Raw genomic sequence first — 27,691 nt, 5'->3', positions numbered from 1 at the left:
CTTCGTTTGGGGGGGGGTGGGGTGGTGGTATAATAAATCAAACGCCCAATTTCTAATCATTCCAATAAAAAGTGCAATAGATTCTATAGTCAGAAAAAGTTTGAGACAGACAGCAGTACATTTGTATACCTTGATTATGTAGGGGCATACAAAACTGTCACACTTAATACAATTGTCTATAATATTTATTTCATAGCACAAAAAAAACTATTTCTTGACCGTATTTCTTCCTTTGCCAATCCTGTGTGATCTTCGTAGATTATAGTGTTTGTACAGGTATGAAAGGCGTTTCTGAATGTTATGGTACTTTGTAGGATAAAGTTGTTCCAAAGTATCTCCTTCGTGTTCTAATCTTCGGATTATACGCTGCATTTCATTGCCCTTAAACCCACGTAACCATGAAGGTCCCTTCATCAAATCAACAGGTCGGACGTCTCCATCTCCCAATATATCTGCAGCAGTAATTGTAATTTGGCAAAAAAAATAACAACTCATGATACACAATGTCGTAGGTGCAAAATAAGTATGGATGAGATAAACATATCTAATATTTGAACATGATAACTTAAAAAAAATGTCTTGTACTTTCAGTTTAAAGTAATTAAGAGACTGTCTATGTACAAATCAGGCAGGTCCTATGAAATCAGTGGCACAGGGTAAATTTAATCCCAGTGAATTTTTTGTTAAAATATAATTTATATACCATACGTATGTCAAAAAATATAAAGTACCTTTTGAATCGACAATGGATAGTTCAGAAAATATTTTAAAGTTCCTTCACAAAGCAACCAAATTTTGCTAAAATTAAAGGACTATCTCCCTTCTAATGAATTTCAATGCTTTCTATGCAATTTATTTCTCTTTTATCGTGGCAGTAAATCCAAAACTAACAAGGATTAATTTGGGATATGAAATGGGTAAAAACTTTTTGAAAATTCAAATTGTCATGGACCACCCACTGCCTGGTTTTTGCATGGACACATAACAGATAACATAAACATGGCTTATGTAACATTTTTCCAAATGTTGAGTTATCTCCCCTTTTCATTCTATAACTGCCTGTTTAAACATTAAGAAGCTGGGTTTAAACCACTAGAGTATGCCTGAGTTTGCAAAATTTGAAACAATGAAAATTTCTCTGTATAGGAGATTAGCTTACCATATTATAACATTATACTGAGGCCAATCTAGGTATTTAAAAAAAGGGTTCCTAACCAGAGGCCCAAACTTTCTTCAAGAAAAATGTGAAAAAAATACATATCATTCTTGAATGTGGTAACTTTACAGTGCCAAATATATTTCCTTAAGTATCCATTGAATCGCTTTCTGTGTATTTTTCAATGTTTTAAAATAAATTGTGTAACTTTTTAAAAGAGGGGAACAAACCCAGGGCCCCTAGTACAGTTTGATGGTAGATTCTCATCCAACCTTCACACAAAATATGGAGAAGGTGGGAGGATTTTATTATTTATTTCTTACCAGATACTGGCAAGCCTAATTTTAGCTATCTGAAGTATAGATATGTTCTTAATCAATAGCTACACCAGTTTCAGAGAAGAAACATTGTTTTAGTCACCAAGAAATAAAAGATTTTTGAGTTATAGTATCTCAATATTAGAAACTGACAAAAAATATCGTAATTTTGAAATTGATGTCCCATCTTGTTTTTGCAGTGATTTTTCTAGCACTCGTCATTTTCGCAATGACGAAAGACTTTTTAGAATGACCAAAACAATCTAGTCTTATTTAGTCACCTGAAATCTTTGAAAGTATTAAAAACATTAAGAGCTGTAAGCCCAACATTGGTTCAAGAGGTGAAAGAGACAATTCTATTACCCAAACCTAATTACAACTCCCAACAGGTGTCAAAATTTTGTGTATACAATCACCTAATTCGCCAATTACACTAATCAAGCACGTGGAAAAAATGTTGATCTCTTGACCACTCAAGCGAGAAAGTTCAAATGCCTGTAACAATTCGTAACTGCAGGGAAAATTCCTTTACTTTTTAATAACTTTGTATCAAAGTGGCGTGAAAGTTATTTATCATTTATTTTTGTACATCAAACTTGAGTGTAAACCAAATGTGGGTAATTGGTCACTACCCAGGTGTCACTACATTTTGTAGTTGCATGTCAGCAATATTTACAATCTTGAAAATATCATATATGCTATCAATGAATTCCTCAGGGACCAATACTAAATATAACTGAAAACTAATGAAATAAATTTGTCATTAATCGGTCTGGATCCCGAAATCAGTTGAAAATAGTGCTAAAAATAGAATCTCATGAGGCAACAATAGGGAAATACTTATTTGAAAAATATTTATATCTGCCCAATGCAGCACTGTTGCTTGTTAAGGCAATTATATTCCTACACTGTGCTAGATGTATTTTTGTGTTTCTACAAAGGGTGGCAATGCAAAAAACAGCATTTTTTAAAATATCAAATACATTTAAAATTATGCCAGGGATCAGGGATGTATGTCTTTGATTATTGTATAAGAGTGTAAAGGGATTTATATTTTTGATTATTCCTAAAAGGAATTTCTTTTTTAATTGAATCTCAGGCATGCTATTTGGATTCTCTGGAAAACATCCTTGCATGATACATGTACATTTGTTTTGTTTCATGCCTTAAAACAGTGCTGTAAATAACAGATGATTCTGAAATATATTATGTCAGATGAAAATGCTACCATACTTAAAAAAATATACCATTAAAATGGTCCTCATTTTCTCACATGAAAGTGACTAAAGCTTTCAAAACCCTGTTTTTGTCAATTTTTTAGGGGTGAGAGGAGATGATTATCTACTAATTAATTTCAGTTGGCCTAATACCTACCAATATAATCATTTTGACCAAACAAAGCATGTTCTTTATCCCATTGATTAGGCTTTATTTCCTTTTTCAATGTGTTTTTCAATGGTTTCTCAAGTTTTGGTAGAGCACCTATAAAACAAAAGAAGGGAGATAATGGCAATTAAAATTGTGTTTTTTTTTTTTGTTTTTTGTTTTTTGGTACAAAGACAACTTACAACTTTTCATTTAATTTCAGGGAAAAATATCCTAATTACTACTTTGAGAAAATTACTGTATTTACTGTACTGTTACAATGTAAATGTTTATGTTCTTTTTATTTTTTTCACTATTTTTGAAGTATGTCCAAACTGGCATTTAAATGAAACTTCTTTGAGTATAGTAACTCAGCTAAGGCAGTACAAAACATCCATACTAAGAAGGCCTATTCAACGGTATCAATTTTCATGCTTTACAAAGGCATGATTAACTTTATAGTGTTATAATCAATTTTGCAAGTACCATTTTTCATGGTTTTCTGTCCTCATTCAAATTAGCGAAAAATTAGTACACTTACAGTATACTACATGTAGTTTACACTAGTAAATACACATGGTTGGACACTATAAACAGTGTTTCAGTAGTTAATTATTAAATCAGTAGTACATGACATGTAAATTTACCTCCTCCAAACATTTTATTTTCCCAACCATAGTGAATAGGCCACTTTTCTCTGTATGGAGACTGTGGTTCGTATTTGTCTTTTCCTTCACCAACACATGCAGCATCCTTCTGATGAACTGATTTCTTTATTGGCTTTGATGACATGCTTTTATTTTGAATCACAGATGAACATGACAGGAGAAAACCTTTCTGTGTAACATTTAACCGATTCTGTAAAATTGTGGAGGCAGTAGTTGATGACGGTAGGGCTTTGGCAGCTCGACAAAACAAACAAATGCCTTTACTGAACATGTTTGTATTCAAATTTCTGAAACAGAATATTTAATACCATTAAAAATATCTAGAATTTGGATTGAAACAGTAAAAAGCTTGGCACAACCTTACATTTCCCTGTGGTTCTAAACCTCATCCATATATGTATACTTTAAAATCCTTGTATACTCTCAAAATTAAGTTCATATTTTAATACTGTATTATTACTGATTTTCAACCTACAATAAAATAAACAGAACTGATTAATGCAATAATGGTCTGTAATGTAGGGGCATTCCTGACCAAAATCAAATGATAATTTAATGCTTGCATGACTACAAATTTCACCTTTGCAAAACAACTCACGCGTCGACAAGTAAGATAGTCTGATCGTCCTAGATGACTGTCGTAAACTGTATCTTAATTACATGTACAAGTACATGTGTCTCAATATGTAAAAATTCTGTAACAATTGTTCTACGTGTACATTTGCCTTCAAATTCAATTTCTTTACTTTGAGGGGAAATATTCGAGATCTTCATTTTTTATTACTGGTAGTGGGTGGGTTATATACCTTTGTACAACAATATTGACATTTCAATTGTTTTTTCTATATTCTGTATTTTCTTCGACCGGAAGTGTGAAATCAATGACGTTTCGGCCCATATTAAACTCGATCCAAACCGGGTTCGGACAATCCTTGTCAAAATAGTTCATTTCAACCTTATCACATTCAGATATCACATTTTAAATAATTTCGTCTCAAAATAAGCATTCTAAGTATCGATGTTTTGTACTGCCTTAGCTGAGTTACTATACTCAAAGTATGCTGTATCACTCAAAGTAAGAATTGGGTTAATATTTTGAAGCCGATTTATTTATTTATCATTGGTTAACTCACTGCATGAAAAGCCATCTTTTGATTTTCATTTTACCTTACCAAAAACATTGGAAAGATGACCCATGCACTTCTGTTGCTGGTGAAGTGATAATACGACCTTAAGAAATATTATTATTATCCACGTGTTGGTGCCTCTGGTTTATATTTCAAGATAGTACATGTAATTTGTTGGAATACAATATCATTGTTTACCCTTTAGCAAAATGACTCATTAATACACCTTACCAAATAAATAATGATATGTTTTTAATTATTTTTTGCAGAGGAAGAAAAGTTGCTTGGAAAGAGGAAGAAACTGTTTTTTGGTCTGTTACTTAGTTTGTTTGATTGTTTTTTTATTTTCAATTTCTAGTTAATGTTATCTGACTGTGTTTTTATCAAAGTTGATAAATTCATTTTTTAACACAATACTTGTTTATTTCGTGGTGCCACACCCTAAAAATCAATCATTTTATTTCTGGTCCGATAGTGAAAAAAAATCTTTTGTTTTAATGATATTTTTATTGGTTGTATCATGCTGCACTCAAAGAAACTTTTTATGTGTATGCGGTCTAGATTTATATTTAGGTAACAGTCTTTCCTAAAATCAGACAGAAGGTGATTCATGCATGTCAAAAACCCACCGAATTCAGTTTTATTTCTTGTTCAGAAAAAGTTACTGATTACATAACCAGTCTTAGTTTTTCATTTGGTTGTTGCGCTTTTGAAATAAAATTAATATAGATTGTACAGGAGATTGACATTTGGCATGAGTTATCGTTCTTGATTTTGTTTGATTTGATTGATTTTAGTGGGAGATAAATGTATGATTTTCTAAAAAGTGCAGGACTGAATGCAGAAATGATTATCGTTTTATGAATACATAGCATATGTAGACTGAAAAAGCATCGTATGTTCCGTACGGTTTTCTACACCATGAATCGCTTTACCAATGGCAGTGTCTGAATTTTTTTTTTTTTTTTTTTTGACTGGTACTTTAAAAGAAGCAACTGCCAGCAACAACAAATAAAACCAAGAACTGAAGTCTTCAAAGAATATTCTTTGGCACTGGTTTTAGTTTGCTTTCAACATCCAGGTGAATTCAATGCCCCAAATCAACCAACGATTTTTTCTTATTTTCACAATAAACCCTGGCGTAATGAACTTTGTTAAGAATTAAAAAAAGCTGAAATTAAACATGAAGATTTTCGGTCGATTTAAGAAAGACTATGCAACGACGATGATCTATATGACGAGAATAGGTATGATGTATATGCCAAAGAGGCATGAAAATGTCCCAAGGTTCAATGAACGACGAGGAAATCCTCATACACTCATCGAGACGTTTAGGTTTCCCGCACGCACGATCGATACCTAAACGAACGCTAAACGCTCACCAAACGCACGATATCGTGCGTTTAAACGAACGCTCCTACTGTGCGTTAAAACGCACGATAAACGAACGCTCCCAGCGTGCATTTAAAAGCACGATAGACGAACGCTCATACATGTAGCTAGGGTGCGTTTAAACGCACGATAGACGAACGATGAAAAATAATAATATTAACAAATAATGAAGAAAGAAAATATAGTAAATAGAATTAATGAAAATATATAAGTAAATAATAGCAAAAAATATAAAAAGAACAGATGAATCAAGGAAATAATCAAAGTACAAAAATAAACGAACGCTTCTATCGTGCGTTTATCGTGCGTTAAAACGAACGCAAAACGATGTGTAAATGCACGATAAACGATGCACGCTGAAATGGGAAACGTGAACATTTCAAGGAGAGTACCACAGGACAGGCTGCAGTTGGCCCAAAACATCATTATTCACAGGTACAAGGAAAGAGTTAATTGTCAATACATACTCAAGTAACATAAAAATTAAACTAAAGGTAAAAACGAAACAAGGCAAACAAAGGCCGGAAATTCTTGACATGGGACAGGTGCAATAAATGAGGCGGGTTAAAGTAATTTGGCGTGATCACAACCCTCCTCATTTAATATACATGATATACATTCATGTTCTTTTCCATTTCATATCTTTTGACATCGATCGTCATTTGTACACAACTAGCAAAATAAGTGCATTCATTCTTTTTCGAAAATATACTACAATGTTGTGTAACACAACAGTTCGTCTATCGGCTAAGATCGGCAAACTTCCAGTGAATCCGAAATGGTACGAACTCTAGCGAAGCTGCGATATGCTCTAAATTTCGACTGCAACCGCGATGACCCGAATGTTTCTCAATCAAAGCAACTGGCAACCTCTGAATCGGAGACTTTAGGCGTTTCTGCTATGTCACAGAAAATTCAATGCTAACCTATCATTTTTTCCTTTAATGTAAACTTCCCGCCCCCATACAAGTAAAAGAGTAATCAAGGGAACCAAGGTTGTAGCGGTAATCAAAAGAATGTAATCCAGGGACAAAGACCAGACATGGAAAACAGACATACACAACAAAGAACACAAAGTAACTAAAATCATACATACAAAGTAACAAAAGTAAAGGAGCAACTCGGACTCCACCAAAAACTTGGAGCATGGACCAGGTGCACCGGTAGGGTAAGCGTCCTCTGCTTTTCTAGGAACACCCTCCGAGTTGCTCATAAAAAGTCAAGTCCGGGGTAGACAAACGAGGGAAGGAAAACTATGACCCGTTGAATAAATCAGTTCTCATGGTGCTGATGGATACACCATAACGATCCACGAGTTCATGATAACGACCATAAAACTTCTGTAGTGATGACTTCAATCTTGTAGCAACATAACCTTGTTCCAGAAGCCTATTTGTTAGAGTTCTAGGTATATTTTGATCTCGCTAGAATATGACGTGTCTATGGCACCTATCTACATAACAGGTGGTATAGTAATATATAATTATGCAAATCATATACGAATGTACAGTACTGAAATTACGACTGCACGAGTTGATTGCTAACAATATTAGCGACTGAAAAAATGGGAGATGGACGAGAGGGTAGTCTTTCCGAGTAAATGGTATTTACCGATTGTACGTGTTCATTTATTTTTCTTTCCGGGTCTTGCTTTTAACATCTTAACATAATTTATAGCAGACATCATAGCACATTCAAACCAATCAGTTTTGAAAAATTAGAACAGAAAATTCTTGAAACCCTACAATGAACAAATGGGAAGGCTAAACTAGTTCCATTAAACACATTCAAAAATAATTTGCATCAGCCAAATCATATGAAGTCGAGCAAAACCAGTCTACAATACCGGAAAAATTTAAATTTCCAATGAGACAGATTTCGCTATAAATTGGAGTCAGTAAAACTCTGTTAAAGCTATACCATTAGGCAAAGACAAAAACAGACAAAACAAAACAGTTCTTTCTGTAATTTATACATACTGATGCAGGATATTGTTTTCCCATGGGAAAATTAATTTTCCAACGGGAATCATTTTCCCCTCTGGGAAGAGAGTTTCCAACTGGAAATTTTGTTTTCGAATTGGAAAAAGTGAATTTACAATGGGAAAACTGGTTTTCCTACTGGAAAGTCGATATTCCAATTGGAAATAAAGTTTTTTCTATTGCTGTATGTTAACTAAAAATGGCGATTTGGGGATTCGCAAAAATCAGAATTGCAAATTTAAATCAGAAAGAGTTATATGCTTAACACAACAAATAGATATTTAGAAATTCCATAATTATGTTGCATCGGATTCCAGCTATTTAAAAAGTGGTCCAGTGATTTCCATAATTTTTTTTATGTAATAAAGTTTAATCAACAAAACTTTTCGAGCATAGGCACCCTCTTGGATCCGCCTGTATTAAAACACGCACATAATCACACACTTTAAACGAAAACATTTGGAAAATTCAAATCAATAAACCGCGCGACAATAACGTCATTAAGTACACTATAATGTATATAAAATCTGTGTGTTTAGAGTATTATATAGCTAATATATGGATCGTGGAAAGCGACATCTACATCTACTACATGTATACCTGACCAGCTGTTGCGAAATTTCTGACTCATAATTTTAGATGTATCAATACTGACAAATACAAATAATAAAGAATCGAAAATTTATGGGACTGTGAAGTCTAACCGGTAAACAGATACAGGGGATCGAAATTCGCCGACAAAAGTCAAGTTTGGAAATTGTGAATTAAAAACATAACTGTGTTGACTCTAACTTTAGTGAAATGTTTAAAATATGCAACTGTGCAAAAATTAACGAAGAATGTGTTGACGTGTGGTGAAGAAATATGAACAGTCAACCAAGATGAATAAGACTGGAAATCAAAATGACTAATAGGTGAGGCTGTTATCAATTGTTTCGATAGGGAATATAGAAACTAATAAGGTACATGTTTTCGTATATTAGACCAAATTGTCATCAAAAGTTTTCCGTTCATGACTTTTCCATCTTTCTTCTTTTCTTCTAACTTTCTATGGTTGCGGAAATCGTGGAAGGTGATATACATGTACACTGTGGCAAAATGACGCGCATTATTACCAGTCAACTTCCATTATTACCAGTCAACTTCCATATTGTGTAACTACCTTTCTGCTCTTAAACCACTTTAAAAATAATTCACGGTTTTGTAACCGATCCATGCACCACCCCTCCGTCATAAACGGATTTATGGGAACAAAACAGGTTACAGTCTAAGCCCTACCTTAAATCCTTGAATCGGCATATGCATCTTATATGTTTAAATTTAAGAACTTCGGAGAATAGATGGGTTTGGTCAGAATCTTAATTTCGAGGTGTTTTGTAATACAGAAAGGAAAAGTGTGCTACTAGCGCAGTATATGATAAAAAAAACTATATAATTTCTGTTTCGCTATAACATTTGCAATTAAATCTGTGCATACACATATTTCATAGTTCCCATAGTTTTAATGTAAACGGTTTGACCTTTGCTCTATGGTGTGACATTTTTTTAACCAATCTCATAAAAGTCAATGATCTAAAATGATGATAGGCATTTATAATATCAGATTTTAGTTGTCTAGTATAATTAAATATAATTTTAAAACATTAGCCACAAGCATATATGCCGTATGCGACCTAAATATAGATAAAACAATAACAACTGGGATGAAGAATGTACGTGAATGACGATCGACACAGTTGGGTAAATTTAATGTTTTTGTTAATTGAAGAAAAATACATTCATTTGCTTCTCTCATTATTCGTATTTTTTAAGAATTAAGATTGTGAATTTGAATTTTTTTACTAGTTTCAAATTACTTTTATCACTTTGATTCAAAAGTAGAAAATATTGATATTATCTTTCTTGTCAAATTGACCTGGCACCTCATGTACATAGATACATGTACACATTGACTCTACAAATGTGTCTGAAGAACAATACATTTTCAATAATGACAGTCAGCATTATGTATTGTATTAGTTATCATGTTAAAATCAAATTCTCGTTAAATGAAATTATTCAAATCTGGCCCAAAAGAAGTAAAAACAGCTACGGTCAGTCCCTAGGGGCGGACCCGGCGTACGCCCTCTCCTAAAATTTGGAATATAAATAAAATAATTGTTTTCACATGAAATCTTGCTTTTACACAAGTTCTACCGCCCTCCCCTCAAAAAGTTTTTTTTCTTTGCTTCGGTCGGTCTAAAATTCTATTAACGCACTAACCTGAAATCCTGGTGTAAACATATGTATACATACTTCGCGCTGTACTATCGTTTGCCGACTAAATTTTGTCTTAAACGGCTACTTTTTGTACAAATGAATGTGCTTGTACAACGAGGTATATACACTAAAATTAATTTTTCATATTTTAAGCGAGTGATAAAATATGCACGAGACTTTTCTCACTGGGCGGTGATTATATTTCTGCAAGAAGTTTCCCCACTTGATATATTTTCCAGTTTTCTGCAGATTAAATTTCAAGGAGAAGTCGAATTTCCTTCAGCCTATACATCTCCACTCTCTATTGTTTAAATTAAGCTTGCATGTTGGAAATCTTCCTTTTACCATCTCGATTTGACAGATGATTGAAATCGTCAGTCTAGAAATCTCTAAACTGATGAACTTATTTTAAAGTCTTACACTAGTTTGGAAAAAGCATAATAGTTTTAATAAACTACAAAATGTTACTAACTTGTTCAGCCAAGTTCAATTCAGTATAATGAGAAGACATCTTTGAACTTTTGAACTTGTCTTAGAAATTTGTGCATGTATTACAACAACTCCTGGGTTAAGTAGAGGTGAAATGATATCTATGAAATGTGTAAAGTAACCAAATAAAACAATAAAAATGTAGGTAGTGAGATATAGGGTATTAGCAAATTCAAGAAATGCAGAGGACGCTTACCCTACCGGTGTATCTGGTCCACGCTCCCAGTTTTTATTGGAGTCCGAGTTGCTCATTTGCTTTTGTTACTTTGTATGTATGATTTTAGTTACTTTATGTTCTTTGTTGTGTATGTCTGTTTTCCATGTCTGGTTTTGTCCCTGGATTACATTCTTTTGATTACCGCTAGAACCTTTGTTCCCTTGATTACTCATTCTAAACTAATGAGGAAACGCTTTATATATGGAAAGAACGGATTAAATGTTTACCAAAAACACGGCACAGATGTATGGCACAGTTTTCCCTATACGTCAATATGATAAAAATTATCAACTGTTCCGAGCTTAATTAAATCCGTCCAAATATTGCCCAAGTGTTTATTTGCTGTAACTGAGGAAAAAAACTCAAATTATATTTGCTTTGCTACAATCATTTTATAATTAGCTGGTTATTAGTAATCTTTGAAAAACGTACAAAATAAAAACATGTCAATCAAACAAATAATGAATATTTTGTCAAATTTCACTGTGTGTTAAAATCATATTGGGCTTTAAAACCATTCTAGCTGGTGTATAAAACTCAATTTTAAGTTAAAAAAGTTGAAATATTCTTTATGTCCATATATGCAATGTGATTTCCATTTTATTCATTGACTATACAATGTTACGTCTCTATATGTTACGAATAACAGCGGATTGGCTTTTTCAGTTTCTTCATTTATATTTTAACAAGGAACCCAACCTTTTTTTGGATTGATTTTTATGTGCAAAATGTATGTTTAATTGTGTAATATTTTATCCACTGTGGCCATTTTTTAATGGATGGGCTAGTACTTGAACTGACATCATTGGGTTGTTTTCTCCTTATTTCTTGTAAATGAATATTTTGAATGATACACGATTTGAGAGGTATATCATACGATTTACGAGCTCTTATAGAAACATTAACACACATGCCGAACACTTTTATATCATATACCGTAGTTTTGTTTTCTGCGACTTTTATTCGTCAATGTGCCTATCATTTATAAGTATATAATACTCCCAATTATATTTGCTACAACTTTGAGCTTTACGCAATCACAATAGATAGATTGTCTTATCTTAATTAGTCGATTTAGCAACAAACTAACTTACAAATTGCTGTATAATAATGAAATCAGTTTTCCATTCATTCAATTTAATGGAAGCCAATTTTACCATATAAGTTAGGTCATTGTTTTTATTTTCTTATGATAATGCATATGTAAGAATATTGCCATTTCTAATATGATGCTCTTTAAACGTCAACCGATATATTACCCTATATATCTACCCCTTGGCGATTCTGATACTAACTATTCTATTTTGGTCGTATAAGAATAGAAATAATTTATGTAAGGTATGCCGTTGTACTAATTCACTCATCAGTTGGCATTAATGTTTGAAAACGATCGGTATAACATCATCAATTACTCCCTTATCTGATGAAATATACTACACTGCAATCTATCAAAATTCAAGGTAAAACTAAATTTTCAAATGTTGAAAAAACTACAATGAACTCACAAGAAAAATGTCTTCAACTTTTGCTAGCTTTTCAATTGGCATATTTTAAAACTTGAAAGTACAATCCAAGAAAATAAAAATAAAAATAAATAAATAAATAAATAAATAAATAAATAAATAAAAATAGTCATCCTCTTGAGAGTTATCAGGAATTTATTAGAATTTCTAATGGTAAAATAAATATTGTAAATTTACTGGTAAAAGCGCGCATCAAAATATATTTTTTACAAGTTCCTATTCAAATCATAGACAGACAATATAAGGACGTTAAGATATGATAAAAAAAATAGGCACACGATGCATAAAACAGACACAGACAAAAAAAAACAAAAAAACAAACAAACCTATTGCCTTAATACTGAGGTTTCGTCAATCGGTATGTTCGATTTTACCATATCATTTAAATTTCATTGAAATGTACCGAAATAATCGTCTCATGAAATTAGTACCTTTATACTAAGGTTATACTGCCTTTTTTTCGTGTGACAGAGTTCATGCGATGTGCTTTGTTGTTTTGTGTTGTGTGTTATCTTCCTTTTTATACGTAATTATATTTTATTCGATTGTCTTTGTGTTTGTATACCGTCTATGTTTCCTGTATCGACCAAAATTTACGACAAACCTGATGACTTTTCATTCAAAATTGTCAACTTTCCTTTCATCTGTGGCAACATCCGTTCAGCACCTGCGTATAGAGTGTTCATATCACAACTCATATGTTATGCCAGAGCTTGCCGAAACTACGCAGACTTTTTGTATCGCGCTAGAACTCTAACAAATAGGCTTCTGGAAAAGGGTCATGTTGCTACAAGATTGCAGTCATCCCTACAGAAGTTTTATGGTCGTCATCATGAACTCGTGGATCGTTATAGTGTATCCATCTGCACCATGAAAACTGATTTATTCAACGGGTTCTTTCCTCGTTTGTCTACCCCGGACTTGACTATTTATGAGCAATTCGGCGGGTATTTCTAGAAAAGCAGAGGACGCTTACCCTACCGGTGCACCTGCTCCATGCTCCCAATTTTTAGTGGAGTCAGAGTTGCTCATTTGCTTTTGTTACTTTGTATGTATGATATTAGCTACTTTGTGTTCTTTGTTGTGTGTGCCTCTTTTTCCATATCTTGTCTTTGTCCCTGGATTACATTCTGTTCATTACCGTTATAACCTTGGTTCCCTTGATTACTCTTTCACGCTGTGGCCATTGTCTTGGATTTTGTTGTCTGTGAATTATCTTTATATTTTGATGCTGCTGTATGTGTTGCCAATACTCATACACTAATATTAGAAAATTGCAGAATTGGCAAAATAGTCAGAATATCCACTAAATTACTACCACAGATGTAAGCCTCTAATTAACCGTATGCAATATCAAATGTCACTGAAATAATCTAGTAAAAGTGTCAAACAGGAAAAGTTCCATGTTCAATGATGTGTTTTAATGGTGTAGCTTTTCCTTTTTTATTCAAAGCTAATCGGCTTACTGATACAATTATTAGTGAAAGACACGAAATATCTATAATTTAACATTATTTCATATATTAAAATGCTTTTAGAAGAAAAAAAAAGAACGAATAAGGTGAAACATGAAATGCACTAATGTATAACCTTAAAACAAAATAGTAAATGCTTTCGGAGATTACCAGAAGGTCTTCAATAGGTGCTTATACACATTTATGTAAGCAGTGAAAGGCCCCGACAACAAAAGTAATAAAATCCACGGTAACAGAACAATGAAAATTCTTCAAAATCAAACTAAAAATTCATGTAACTACACACAGACATATTAAGTACTTCTCTGTCTAAGAACCAGGCAAAATGTATAGGAGCATAGAGATTTTATTGCATTAACCCAGTATTTATACCCAATAACTTCCAAAATTAACCACAAAGTGTTGTAAAATTTGCCTTTTTAAGACACTGATAGGTCAAATTTAGTTGAAATGCACTATGGAAAAATGGCGGGAAAATTTTGCCGGGCTTCTTCCTTATATAAGCAGTCAAAAAATATCTACGTTGCAGGTGCTTCAGGATGAATTTAAATAGCTTTTTAGTTGTTTTCAAGATGTATTAAATATATTTGAAGCAAAAAGACAAAATTTAGAAATATGATGTGCCACCCCTTCAATGTATAGTAAAAAATTCACTGAAACAACAAACACACCATAACATTCTTTTAATAATACATAAATAATTTTCCATGGAATACCTCAATATACACCATACAGACAAAATGTGATATCCACTTTAAACATACTCACAGTTATCGAAAACTAGCTCAGAGCATATTAAAGAATGGCAATTCAATCAAAACTAGCAGCACATGAAATATAATCTCCAGGTGTCAATTTCACAAAAAGTTGTAAGTGTGAAATTGATCGTAAATTATGACGCCATAGTGCTATTTTTGGTTGTGACGTCATTACTTACGATCACTTACGACTTTTTGTGAAATCGACGCCAATCACTGAAATTCAGGTGGAATGGATTTTGAATAATAACGTCAAGAACTAAATAGGCTAGATTTGGTGTAGTGCAATGCAAAAAATGACTTAGTTTTTAAGAAGGGATGTAATGAGAGGTCGAATATCTCTTATTTTTTAAAACAAGGTTCAAACTATGACAATAATTCAAAAATCGTATCCTCTACGAACACCTAGAAAAGGCAATTGATAAACCCATCGGATATTGTTTATAACGTCTCAGAATGTGACGACTCTATTCGCTACACTGCTCCATCGTATCAAATTGATACAGGAAAGATATGAAAACATATAGAAAGGTCTGAAAAATTCCCAACGATGTTAGAACTGTCAAATTTGCGATGCAAATTTTTGGTCGTTCCCTCCGCGGGACTCGAACTTGTACCGCTGTGACATCTATGGCAACACCGCCAGCACAAAGTCCAGCGCCCTAGACCACTACCGTACCGTACTACCATACATCGTGTACTAAGTTACAGCCCTAGATTAATTCTATGAGGAGGAATGACCCGGCCAGCGAAAGCTATATTTTTATATAGCCTAGCTGGCCGAGTGGTCTAGGGCGCTGGACTTTGTACAGGCGGTGTTGCCATAGATATCACAGCGGTACAAGTTCGAGTTCCGCGGAGGGAACGACCAAAAATTTGCATCGCAAATTTGACAGTTCTAACATTGTTGAGATTTTTTCAGACTTTTCTATGCGTTTACATATCTTCCTTGTATCAATTTGATCCGATGGAGCAATGTAGCGAATAGAGTCGTCACATTCTGAGACGTTGTATAATATTGATTTGTTGTGACATGCATCATTAATTTGATCCTCTATCCTACATAATAACATCTAAATGAACTGTCCCGTACTACCATAAATCGTACCATACAGCCCTAGATTAATCCTACGAGGAGGAATGACCCGGCCAGCAAAAGCTATATTTTTATATAGCCTAGCTGGCCGAGTGGTCTAGGGCGCTGGACTTTGTGCAGGCGGTGTTGCCATAGATGTCACAGCGGTACAAGTTCGAGTCCCGCGGTGGAAACGACCAAAAATTTGCATCGCAAATTTGACAGTTCTAACATCGTTGGGAATTTTTCAGACCTTTCTATACGTTTACATATCTTCCCTGTATCAATTTGATCCGATGGAGCAGTGAAGCGAATAGTCGTCACATTCTGAGACGTTATACATATATATATATATATATAAATGGAATTCTCTTTTTAGACATTTACCTTACCGGTGCACCTGGTCCATGCTCCCAGTTTTTTAGTGGAGTCCGAGTTGCTCATTTGCTTTTGTTACTTTGTATGTATGATGTTAGTTACTTTATGTTCTTTGTTGTGTATGTCTGTTTTCCATGTCTTGCCTTTGTCCCTGGATTACATTCTTTTGATTACCCTATAACCTTGGTTCCTGTTATTACTCTTACAGAATCTTTAAGCTTCAACTGAACATGATTGATCCACAGAAATTATGGTTAGAAATTTGAATTCGATATCATATTATATCTAATTTCAGGACTGGTACCCCGGTATTGATGGGACCAACATGTTGTCATTGACAACAGATACAGCAGTAATCACCCTAGACCCTTGGGATAAACTTCTTATCATCGCCAGCGCTGCTGTCTTTCTCCTGTTTGTTCTTCTCTGTATCATGTGTATGTTATCTCCCTTTTGTTGGTTGTACCATTATTGCCCGTTCCAGTCTCATGCACCTGTAAAAGGTAAAATCAAAATGTAAAATTAAAATAGTTTTCAAGCATTTTTTTAAACTTTATGCACACTCTCAAATCCAGTAGTTAGCACATTTCCTTTGTGTGGCATAATGCTTATAACGTAAGCTCATTCTTAGAATCTCGAGTTGAACACATGTGGTTATGAATTATAACGTGAGGACATGTAAAAAAAAAAACAAAATAAAAAAAAAAGTAAGCTAATTTGAAATCACACAATAAATCCGTTATAAATATTCATTTTATAAAAAATGATTATCTACAAGTCCGTCATATTATTTACAATAGAAAATAGTTCATGAGTGAGAATTTCATGAGTTCCTGATGTGGTTGGTTTATACTTAATGCTTCCTTACAATAAACGCTAATGTGTCAGATTGTTTAAGGATATATAATGCGTATTTAAGCGTAGATAAAAATCCAAAATTTTCTTAAAACCTGTTGATTTCTCATACGTGTGTATTGTAAGTATCTATGATAAGCGAATCGGAAGGTTCATTTTCAATTGTCTTTAGGGTAAAATAATCAATTTTGAGTTAGTCGGACCATGTAAAGGCGTACTGAAATAATGGTTTTGATTCATTTAGCCACCAAAATCATGCAGATGAACACAGTGTGCTTCTTGCATATTAGAATTGTTTAAAAACAAATGAAATAAAACAAATGCATGTTAAGCATATCGGAATAACTTTTTATAATGACAAGAAATACGCATAATTTATAACATAGTTAATGTATCCAATGGAAAAAAAATCTCTTACGATTTACAAAGCAGCCCCATCTACGTTAATCTTTTGTATTGTTCTTTGTACTATTTAATCTAGTCATCGACTCTCGTGATTTACACAGTGTCATTGTGACATATGGTGCCAACCTAAATATACAGTCATAACCTATTATAATCATTGTAGTAGATCACTTAAAATTTTTTGAAGTGAAAATATATATGTCATAAGTGACTTTAGACTCGCTATGTTTTGTTGTCTGAAAAAATTCTGGTCACAGGAAAATAAAGGTAGGCCAAATTTATGACCTTTTAATATTTATTATCAATTTTGTAACATTTAACTAGGATAATTTCTTATTTAAGAGTTTGATAGGGTTTAAATAAGATGGTTTTCCGGAAACGACAATAATTACAGGAGTTTTATATATATATATATATATGTTAATAACAAAATCAAGAGTGCTGAAGAACTTCAAGATTTTACGAGTGTGTGGAATTCGTTCCGTACACAAGTTGAATCTCCAATCGTTTCGACACGAGTAGTAATATTTTGATTATGCGCGATAACCAGTGGATTATAGTATTTATCACATAGATTTGATTAATATTTATTGTTATTTGTAAATACATTTAAATTTTGTGACCGATAAATTTATATTCTAAATCATAAGTGAGGTCAAATAACGTCACAAGCGAAAGTTGTTGCGGAGCTTTTCCGGGAGAATATCCGAGAGTGATATTGCAGTTTTTGCAAGAAGAAGTGCATTACTCGGGAAACATTTGATAATTCACTGTAATCTTTATTATAACTCTAGTTCCTTTCTTTGTTGAACTATTTTACTTGTAAAACTTAGCACAGCCATTTTTAAATAATGAACAACAAATGCTCTCTCCGAAAAAAATGTATCGCAAATTAGAGTTTCTTTTACAATAATGACATTCATAGGTTTATAAAAACAAAATGTTAAAAAAACGCCTTTTTTGTTACTTTAAGTAATAATGTCTTCAACTTTCCTTTTGTGTTAAATAATTAAGAATATGATACAAGAAAGAACAAAATGTTATGTATCAACAAAGTACTCCCTTAATCAATGATATCTATAGTAGTAAGTGAGACATGTTCGTTGTTTCAAGAGTGCATTTTTTTTTTCAATTCAATATTGATTACATGTGGCTTAACAATAAACAACAAAGAGACCATTTGTCATCGATTCTGATTAAGATGTACATGCGACTGATGCAAACTATCATTAACCGATTTAAAAAATATGAGAAAAGAATGGGGCATTATTTCGATTGCGCAAGAAATATGGTTACTAACTTAAAATCATACAGTGTGAATCATCAATTATTCGCTATTATACCATAATAAGCCTCCGATTATTTAATAGACCCATTAGGTATGAATCCATATAAAATTCAGATTCTTTCAATGGTGTAGATGATTCATTGTGCAGAAGAGCCTACCGAACAAATGATTTTTTTTTCTACATATGCTATACTTTAATTATATAACGAGAATTGCTATGGTGAATATGTCAAAGAGACAACACCATCACCGAGATGAAAAATGTCAGCTCAAGGAAACCTCGTCGTTTATTGAAGACCAATGAGTTGCCTTCAGCCATGAATTGAATGGATACAAATGTATAATCCCTTGTCTTTGGAAATCACAAATTGATGATGATATAATCTGTTTTTTATTACGTAGTTTTTCCTTAAAACACAGATTTGGATTTTATTCGAATTTCATCTGAAACGATTTTTATCCATGTGTCATTGTTTTAAGCAACCCATTTATACCCGAATATCCCAAAGTTAATAAATATTTTAAGGATTTCCGCATCAATTGGAGGATACACCTTTTCTCCAAGAACACAATCTAGAAACATACGTATAGTGTACGTCCAACTTAAATAACAAAAATAGTTTTGAGTTTCTATATTCACCAGTATTTCGTTTTCCTGTTAGTTGTTTTGACTTAAAAATGTAATGATTTATCGAATGTGACTTACTAAATTGATTGAAATAAACTGTAAATATTAAATAAACTGACAAACAACATGACTAGAAATAAGTTAAAAAATAAAATGAAGGAATGTAAGCAGCGGAAATGCAAATATTTAGTTCCCAAATGCAATAAACGACTGTAAAATCTGTATTGTTTTTCTACTTGCGTTATTGTACGCTATTGTATGTAAGTGTAGTTTAATGTGTGTTTTTATTTCGTTTTCTTGTTAGTTGTTTTTGCTTCAGTGTATTTTTGCTTCCATTATCTAACCCTGGTTATGGTATTTGGAATATTTTGCAGCAGAAGTAATCGTTTAAATCCACTAAAACAAAGCATTTTTATAATTGAAATGCCTCGTATTAAAACGTTTTAAAAATAAAAAAAAGTTTTTGTAAGTGTATCGATGTAATCATAAGAATTCTCTGGATTATACAAGCCGCAAAATAAAAATAGTTTTTTTTTTGTTCATTGCTGACTGTTTCTAATTGTTTTAACAATTAATACGAAATAATAATCTAATTTGCAGCAGTTAACACTTAAAAACCTCATCAAGCCTCTCTTTTAAAATTGTAAACTGACCCAAACCAGATTTTTGAGCATAACTTCTTCAAAAATTAGAAATATTCCTTACTATTTATTTCCCTATGAATGACAGTACAAATATCAATAATTGATTCGTAAGCAAAATGTAATTTAGTTTGGACATATCTTAATCATTGAGAGCGGACCAATCGACGTTAATGGCGTCACAGTACTAAGCTATTTTATACAAAATAACCTGGGTTGCTCAAAGAAAACCAATCAATCATAAATCTTGTTACATAACAATTTTAATTTAAAGACACTGCAGCCTGCCCTTTGATAAGAGGATTTCAACGTCGTTCAATGAAGACCAATAGATAGCCTTGGGCTGATATTTTCATTCTGCAGGGGTTGTTTTCTCTTTGACATGAACACTATACCTAAACCCGTTATATTAAGACTTTCATTTTATTTTTGTTAAAACGAGAAAAGAAACACCACATCATTCACTGAAAAATAATTAACACCGAGAAGAACAATAGGTTCTTACACGAGTGAAGATTAAAAATCGGGTTTTCCTTCACGAGTTTGAGAAATTCAGTCTTAAGACTACTTTTACTGAGTAAAATGTAACCCGATCTTTGATCTGCAACGAGTATAAGTACTTGTTTCGTCCGTGAAAACACATATATTTCGTTCAAACTGCCATTTCAGGAAACATAGAATATATTGATGTCAAATATTGTCTTGCCTTTGTTTTGAATATTTTTATGGCGCTGCTATTTTAAGGACGTTTCATTGGTTAAGAGGACGAGTTTGGACGAGCGCATATGACCTCGTCTTGTATGGGTCGTCTCAACTCGCAAAGGGCAATTTCCGGAAGAAATTAAATTTCAAAACAAATGTTGCATTGCTCATCATACTTGCACATCTTTTATTAACCTTACTATAAATATATTGATTGACTTCATAAGTTGCAAAGAACAAGAATTTTTAAATGTTTTTCCCATCAAATGTTACCAGTGTACTTATCTTACATAATCATATTGTTACACTGCGGAATACTTCGATGTACAAATTAAGCTAATGCCATTTGGGATATTGCACTTTTAAGTCTTCTGAACGTATTGCTCTTATATAAGCTCATGTTATTTCAAGGTCATGATATGGTTCCAGGATATGGATCAACATCCAGCGGAAGTCAAAGTCCGCGTGGTGAAAACATACCACTTACTCCACGCATGCGCTATGGATCTGTACGAGAGTCATCCGAATTTTCAGACTCAAGTGGACCAAGCATTATTGAAATGAAAAGGGTGAATATCCTTAGTCAGCAAAAAGATGATTGATAAAACAAATAGTTTTTTGTTCAATTGTATGATGAAATAATAAATCACTATGTATTATCAAGATACTCATAGAAAATGAACGAAGTCTATTGTCAATAAATATTCCCACCTGTTACATGTCATATCCCAGTACAGCACAGATACATCTAAGATGCATGTTCAAGGTTATGACTTACATAGAAAAGACATTTATTGAAATTAACCTTTACATTTAATTTGCAGTAATGATGAAAACATAGCGTTTAAATTATTAGATATATGAATGAAGTACTAGTTCATTTAAGTATCATAAAAAATATGACTTAATTTTTCACTGTACTCAAAAACATAATCAAACAATAAGATGTTCATAGGTGTATTGCAAATTAATGCCGAGCTCTAGTTGTGCTAATCTTTATTCATTTTGCTTTTTTTACAGGCCCAATGGAAAGATGGAACATTACAAAGAAGAAGTTTAAGTGTTCCGAATGGAGAAGTAAAGGACCATAAAATATCTTTACTCAAAGGAAATTTGGAATTCACACTGAAATACGACAAGACACAACAGAAACTTATAATGAATATAAAAAACGTTTCAGAAATGGTTTTGAGTGATGCAACCGCAGTTATCTCCCCTTATGTCCGTGTCCGCTTTTACCGTGTGCCGTATCAATTTTTCAGCCTCAGTAAAGAACATGTGATAAATAACTTGCATATTGAAATAAGAACAAAAATGAAGAAACATACCGAAAATCCAGTCTTCAATGAACTATTTGTAGTGCCAATTGATAAGGATGATTTAAAACTATATACAGTTAAACTTCAGTTTTGTGACCTTGATAAGTTTTCTCGTCATATAGTACTTGGGGAGGCCACACTCTCTCTTAAAAAACTGAATTTAATTGAGAGTGAAGATGTTGATTGTAGTGAAGTTCTTAATCCTCCAATTGACGTAAGTTATAATATTTTCATAAAATACGAATGTAATATGTGCATCTAAGTATTTAATAATGCGTGTACACCTACCATTGATTAAAATATTTTTGAATGTATAAAGCTGTAAAGCACGTTTTATTGTGAAAGCATTTTTTTCAGTTTTTGTAATTAAATACAGAAACACTTAACTTTGGTTAAATATACGTTCTCCCGTTTTTAGATACAAAAATTCGAATTATAAAAAAAATATTGCAGATTTTGGTATGTTGTATATCACTCTTATCAGCAGCATTAGAAATATATAAGTAAATCTCGAGCGTTAATAAGTTGTATACAAGAAGCACTCAAAACTAAAATTTCAAAATATTTCAAGAACGACTGATGTATTTTTTCGGTCTATGAAGAAATAACCTCAATCACTAAAAGTGTATTTTAAAGTGTGCACCACGGGCATTGAGGCTATTTAAAAAAGATCGTAAATATAACAGTCATTCCTTTTAATGTAATTTAAGTACCCAAATTCAACGAGTAGATCATTAAAAAGTTTGATGACGTCGCTGTCATTGCAAACTTTGGTCTATGAGATGATAAACGAAATTTTTTATCCAATCCGAAACCGTGTTCCTTCTGAAATTGAATTATATAGCTATAATCTATAATTGTTTTATTACAGGAAGACATTGGTGATATATCTATCGGGTTAAACTACTTACCTACTGCTGAAAAATTGTACCTGACGATCGTTAAGATCAGAGGGCTCAAACCAATGAATAAACAGGACAATACCACAGGTAAGATATACATTGACGATCATGCAATCATTTTCCCCCCAGATTGTTTTGCAACAAAATTGATGCAATTATAACCTCCAATACTGATGTTCGACATTAATTATCGACTATGAATATACTAATGTATGCACTTAAAATAAACAGCTTATATTTATGTATAAACAGCTTATATTTATGTATATTATGTCATATTTTACTCATGTGGTTGGTACTACGATTCGAAAATTGTTTTGATTGTCTGGAGTCAACGTTTAAGTTTCTTATTCCTTCTTAATGCTATTCATATCTTTATTGCATTATTATATACTTTAAATGATTTCAGTGTCTACGTGCCTCACTAAGTTATTCAATCAAAATACAGGAAGACTTGTTTGTTTTTAGATTCATACGTTAGAGTTGCACTTATGTTTGATGGACGACACCTCAAAAAAAGTAAAACCATCATAAAGAAAGGTGACTTGAATCCCGAATTTGACGAGACGTTTGCCTTTGATGTTCCGAGTCAAAAACTTGGTATTGTTTATTTTCGGATATCAGTGTTGCATGACGGGAAAACTAAAGAAGAACATAGACTTCTCGGACGTGTATACATTGGACCTAATTTGGATGCAGATGCACATGCTCATTGGGTAGAAATGGTCCAAACTCCAAGGAAGCAAATCACACATTGGCATAAAATTCAAGGTTGAATATAGATAAAAACAAACTCCAACTAATTTTGGAGGATGCCAAATATTCGGCTTTTACCCATGCCTTTGTGGTCTAGGATACGATTTCTTCTTGAATTTCTAGAAAAAGGAGTGCAAGTCTCTTTTCTCCGGTGCTACAAGTCAAATGTACAAATAAGACCATATTGGATGACCTACATGCATACTTAACTTTCATTTCTAAATTTTTGTATACAAAAGCGTTTTGTGTTTTTGAATTCATGGCAGGAACAATTATGTCTTGACTCAACGTCTTTGAGACGCGATTAAAAAAAAACTGAATTAACATAACATTGGCGTGCTTGTGGTGTCCTGTCTAGTCAAACAGAGTACTAGCTAATTAAACCGGCATCTAGTTCCAGGGCATGATAAAATATATACACTTTTATTATACCTCGTACAGATATTGTGTTGCCATCAGTACATTTTAACATATCATGAACTAACTATCCTTTATATACCCTATAATGGTTACAAAATGTCAACGGCCGCAATAGCTTTACGTTTCAAGTGTTCTAAGAGATAACATACCCAAAACATCATTAATTAATGATTCATTAATTATGATAAACAGCGCATAGAACTTTACACATAAATCTTTTGACGATTTAGAATATTTGCAAGCTTTTATTCTTTACAAATTTCGCTCAGCAGTGTTAAAATTTCGTAATTCAGGTTTTCCAAATACAGATATTGTTCACATGAAGATTATGTGAATCGAGCCGTAAATGAAATTCATTTGAAATTCATATTAAATAAATGTGATTTTAACATTATAATCACTTGTCGTGAACTCCATCTAAACAGTTCAAATTGAAATGTACGTATAGAATAGATTCCATAAATTTTATTTCCCCAGTTCGGATGAAAATCAATACAAATTCATATAAAAATTTTGCGAACCAACTTTGCATGTGTTGCGTTGCAAAAAACCAAACTTTAATTTTAGAGGTCAAAAACGTCGCTAAAATATCTATATAGAATGTCCCAACTTACATAACACCATCGTAATAAGATTTGTAGATATTGTAGAAGTGTATAGTTACTTGTAGCGGGATAATGTTTGTATTTGCGAGGGCTGTCATTTTCAATTGACTTAATAATGAAACAAATGTGCGTACTAAGAACTCCATAGAACACTTAGAAATTCACATGTGTAAAATATGTTTGAGTTGTTAAAATCGTTATACATAGTATAGTGGGAGTTGTTAGTATTTTGTATTATGGGGTTATTGCTTGAATAGTGGGAAATATTGTCTCGAGTTGAATTTTATATAGCAAGGACATGTATGGGTAATGCATCTTCTACAAAGGATAATATTTCTCTTTGTTCATGCAGTAAACTTTTTATTGTATAACATATGCTTCAAAGTTTACTTTTATACATGGCTCTGTCTACAAAACCAGGGTGAAGGTGAGTCATCATACTTTCACCCTGGTTTTTTAGACAGAGCCATGTTTAAAAGTAAAGTTTGACGCTTTATGATAATCAATGAAACTATATAAATCCATTTTTAGGTCCTCCTATGTTCATATCCTTGGAACTTTTACTTATCGTGAATATTTTTGACTGGTTAAAGTGAAAAATTTTGATGGGAAGTATTCCCATACTATTTCTTAATACAGTTTTTATGGGGCCTTCAGAAGGATTTCCAATAAAAAGTTTTTTTTTAAACAAAAAAAATACATAAATCACTAAATATAAGCCTCTGTCTGGTTTTCTGGCAGAGCTGTACTTAAAAACAGACATTTATCCTACCTAATACCACCCAAAATAAAGCGTTTCGTTCCTTAAAAGTAAAGTTTTTTTTTTTTTTTTTTTTTTTTTTTTTTTTTTTTTTTTTTTTTATAAAAAAGGATTTCTTTTAAATTTCTACAATATATAAATATAGTTCAACACGTTTAACAACATTCAGGAAATACGGCCAGAGCAATTGATAGATTCCATCAAAGTTGAACAAAAGAAGATATGTAAACAAAACAGGGAAAAAAACATGACTACCACAGAAAAAAAATCATTTCTTTTACTTTTTAAAATGATCAGCCGAGAAAAATTATATGGTAAGTGCTCTTTCTGTATTAAGCTGAAGTGCTTTAACGCTTAAATCTTTTTATGACTGAAAGCACCGAAATTTCAATATTCCTATTTCAATAAATAACGTTAATTGTGAAGTCACATTTATAAGTTAAATACAGAGTTTTAACAGAAATATATTGTGGCTTCATAGGTAACAATTGTAAAATCGGTTTTATTTCTTAGTCAGTGCTTATTTGTTGTATATATCTTTCCTGTGATTTATATTCATAGTATAAGAAATGTGATGTTTAAGTGTCAGTCTCTGTAAGAATAAGGCAATGGGTGAAACATGGTATGAAAAACCCCACCATTTTGATAGTTTAATTTGACTATTTTCACCATCAGAATCACAGAAAACAGACAAGATTTTCCTTATCAAGCTGGACCATTGAGTAACAATTCCATTGAAATGTTCCGACAATGAACATTTCAAGGACAGATAATTCTGTCAAAAGCCTCATTTTTCTAAGATTCCATTGAATAATTTCTGAGCAAATGCGATGATGCAGAGATCAAATAATGGTCTTTCTAAATAGGAAAAGTATCCTTGAGTGATATTTTATTGTCAGATCGGTGGGGTTTTAACATACATGTTTCTGATTTTCCAATTTTGTCTGATTTTTACAAATACTCATACTTCAAAAATTAAATGAATTTGCTGTGATACCAATTTATAAATGTTATATATTGTTTATAGTTAACAACTAGTGCATGATGCCCAGGGTCAAATATTATCTGGACTGAAGCTTATCTGAGTCGATCCATATATTACAATTTGACTAGAAACATCATGCACATTTTTATATATTATATCTTTCAAATGTAGTTTACTTTGGAATATTCGTGTGGAAGAAACTGAAAATATATACATAATCATGTGACGAGTTTTTAATTCGAAAGCAAGGTTGTACTTACATATGACGTAATATGAATCAGCAGATATATATATATAAGAAAGTGAAAAATTCTGAAAAGTATAATGTTTTGAGTTATCTCTTCTTATGATCAATTATATTTGCAAGAATTGCCTAACATATTTATACTGACTTTTTAAAAGTAAAAAATGTTATTTTACTTCATTCTATAGACAAATGTGAATCAGAACTTTCACTGACTTTTTAAAATATTCAGTCATCAATTTACCAAAAAACAATGACATTCAGCATTGTTCTGTTATTGTTTTTGTTACTGATCAAATGTTGATATTGGCCATATAAAGATCAGGCAGATCCTATGATATAGGCGGCAAAGGGTCATTTTTATTTCAATGATTTTTTTTTGTTCCAATGTTTTGTATACATGACTTGTATGTCAAATATTATAAAGTTTGTTTTGAATCAACAATGGATGGCTCAGACATTGGACGTCAAAGTTCATTAACAATGCAATCAAATTTTGCCCAAATTAAAGACTTATATCCCCTTTTTCAATGAATTTCAATGCTTTCCATGTAATTCATTTCTCTTTAATCGTTGAAGTTAATCAAAAACAAATTTTCAAAGGAAAGGATGCATTTGTGATATGAAGTTGGTGACTTTGTTCTGAAAACATATTGTCATGTGCTACTCACTGCCTGGTTTTTGCATGGACTCCCTAATAAGTGATAAAAATGTTATTTTGTTTATTGCAATAATATATAATTTGGAACATCTTGTTTATATTTGCTTGTTTACCTTGACGAAGGTTTTGTAAGGTCTAGAATTTGTTTTTCTTTTTAAACTAGTCATTCTATTTCCACCAAAAATATGAATTCATGTATTAACTTTATTTTTTGCTGAGCATTTTCCTTCACAATAAGCATATATATATAATGAAAGTTCACGCACTTTAAACCCAGCAACGGGAGACACGATACAGACCAAATAGCGAAACCATCTACCAAGTTTACAAACTTTGTAA

The 27,691-nt window shown here is 32.4% G+C and overlaps 2 protein-coding genes across 6 annotated transcripts; one reads left to right on the top strand and one right to left on the bottom strand.

Moving 5' to 3' along the window:
• Positions 1-167: 167 nt before the first annotated feature.
• LOC148602146 (large ribosomal subunit protein mL51-like) lies at positions 168-16,675 on the bottom strand. Of its 2 annotated transcripts, none has more exons than XM_088555111.1 (4): positions 16,542-16,675; positions 3,486-3,793; positions 2,848-2,955; positions 168-452 (listed from the first exon to the last, which is right to left on the bottom strand). In XM_088555111.1, the coding sequence occupies exons 2-4, from the start codon at positions 3,775-3,777 to the stop codon at positions 208-210; spliced, it is 645 nt and encodes a 214-aa protein (XP_088411237.1). In that variant the 5' UTR covers positions 3,778-3,793; positions 16,542-16,675; the 3' UTR covers positions 168-207. The 2 variants fall into 2 exon arrangements, with proteins under 2 accessions (XP_088411237.1, XP_088411236.1); XM_088555110.1 differs by lacking the exon at positions 16,542-16,675 and adding an exon at positions 4,313-4,430.
• Positions 8,611-27,446, top strand: LOC148602145 (synaptotagmin-9-like). 4 transcript variants are annotated; one of them, XM_088555107.1, is made up of 6 exons: positions 8,611-8,921; positions 16,477-16,684; positions 21,130-21,269; positions 21,721-22,233; positions 22,891-23,008; positions 23,390-27,446. In XM_088555107.1, exons 2-6 carry the CDS (start codon positions 16,507-16,509, stop codon positions 23,695-23,697), a joined length of 1,257 nt encoding a protein of 418 aa, XP_088411233.1. In that variant the 5' UTR covers positions 8,611-8,921; positions 16,477-16,506; the 3' UTR covers positions 23,698-27,446. The 4 variants fall into 4 exon arrangements, with proteins under 4 accessions (XP_088411233.1, XP_088411232.1, XP_088411235.1 ...); XM_088555106.1 differs by having other exon boundaries at positions 21,112-21,269; XM_088555109.1 differs by lacking the exons at positions 8,611-8,921; positions 16,477-16,684 and adding an exon at positions 16,698-17,708.
• The last annotated feature ends 245 nt before the right edge of the window (positions 27,447-27,691 follow it).

The sequence above is a fragment of the Perna viridis genome, chromosome 12 (genome assembly GCF_037379345.1).
Source record: "Perna viridis isolate PV_CMFRI_1.1 ecotype Kerala chromosome 12, ASM3737934v1, whole genome shotgun sequence".
Classification (NCBI taxonomy): Eukaryota; Metazoa; Mollusca; class Bivalvia; order Mytilida; family Mytilidae; genus Perna; species Perna viridis.
This window is presented reverse-complemented; position numbering and strand designations above follow the sequence as displayed.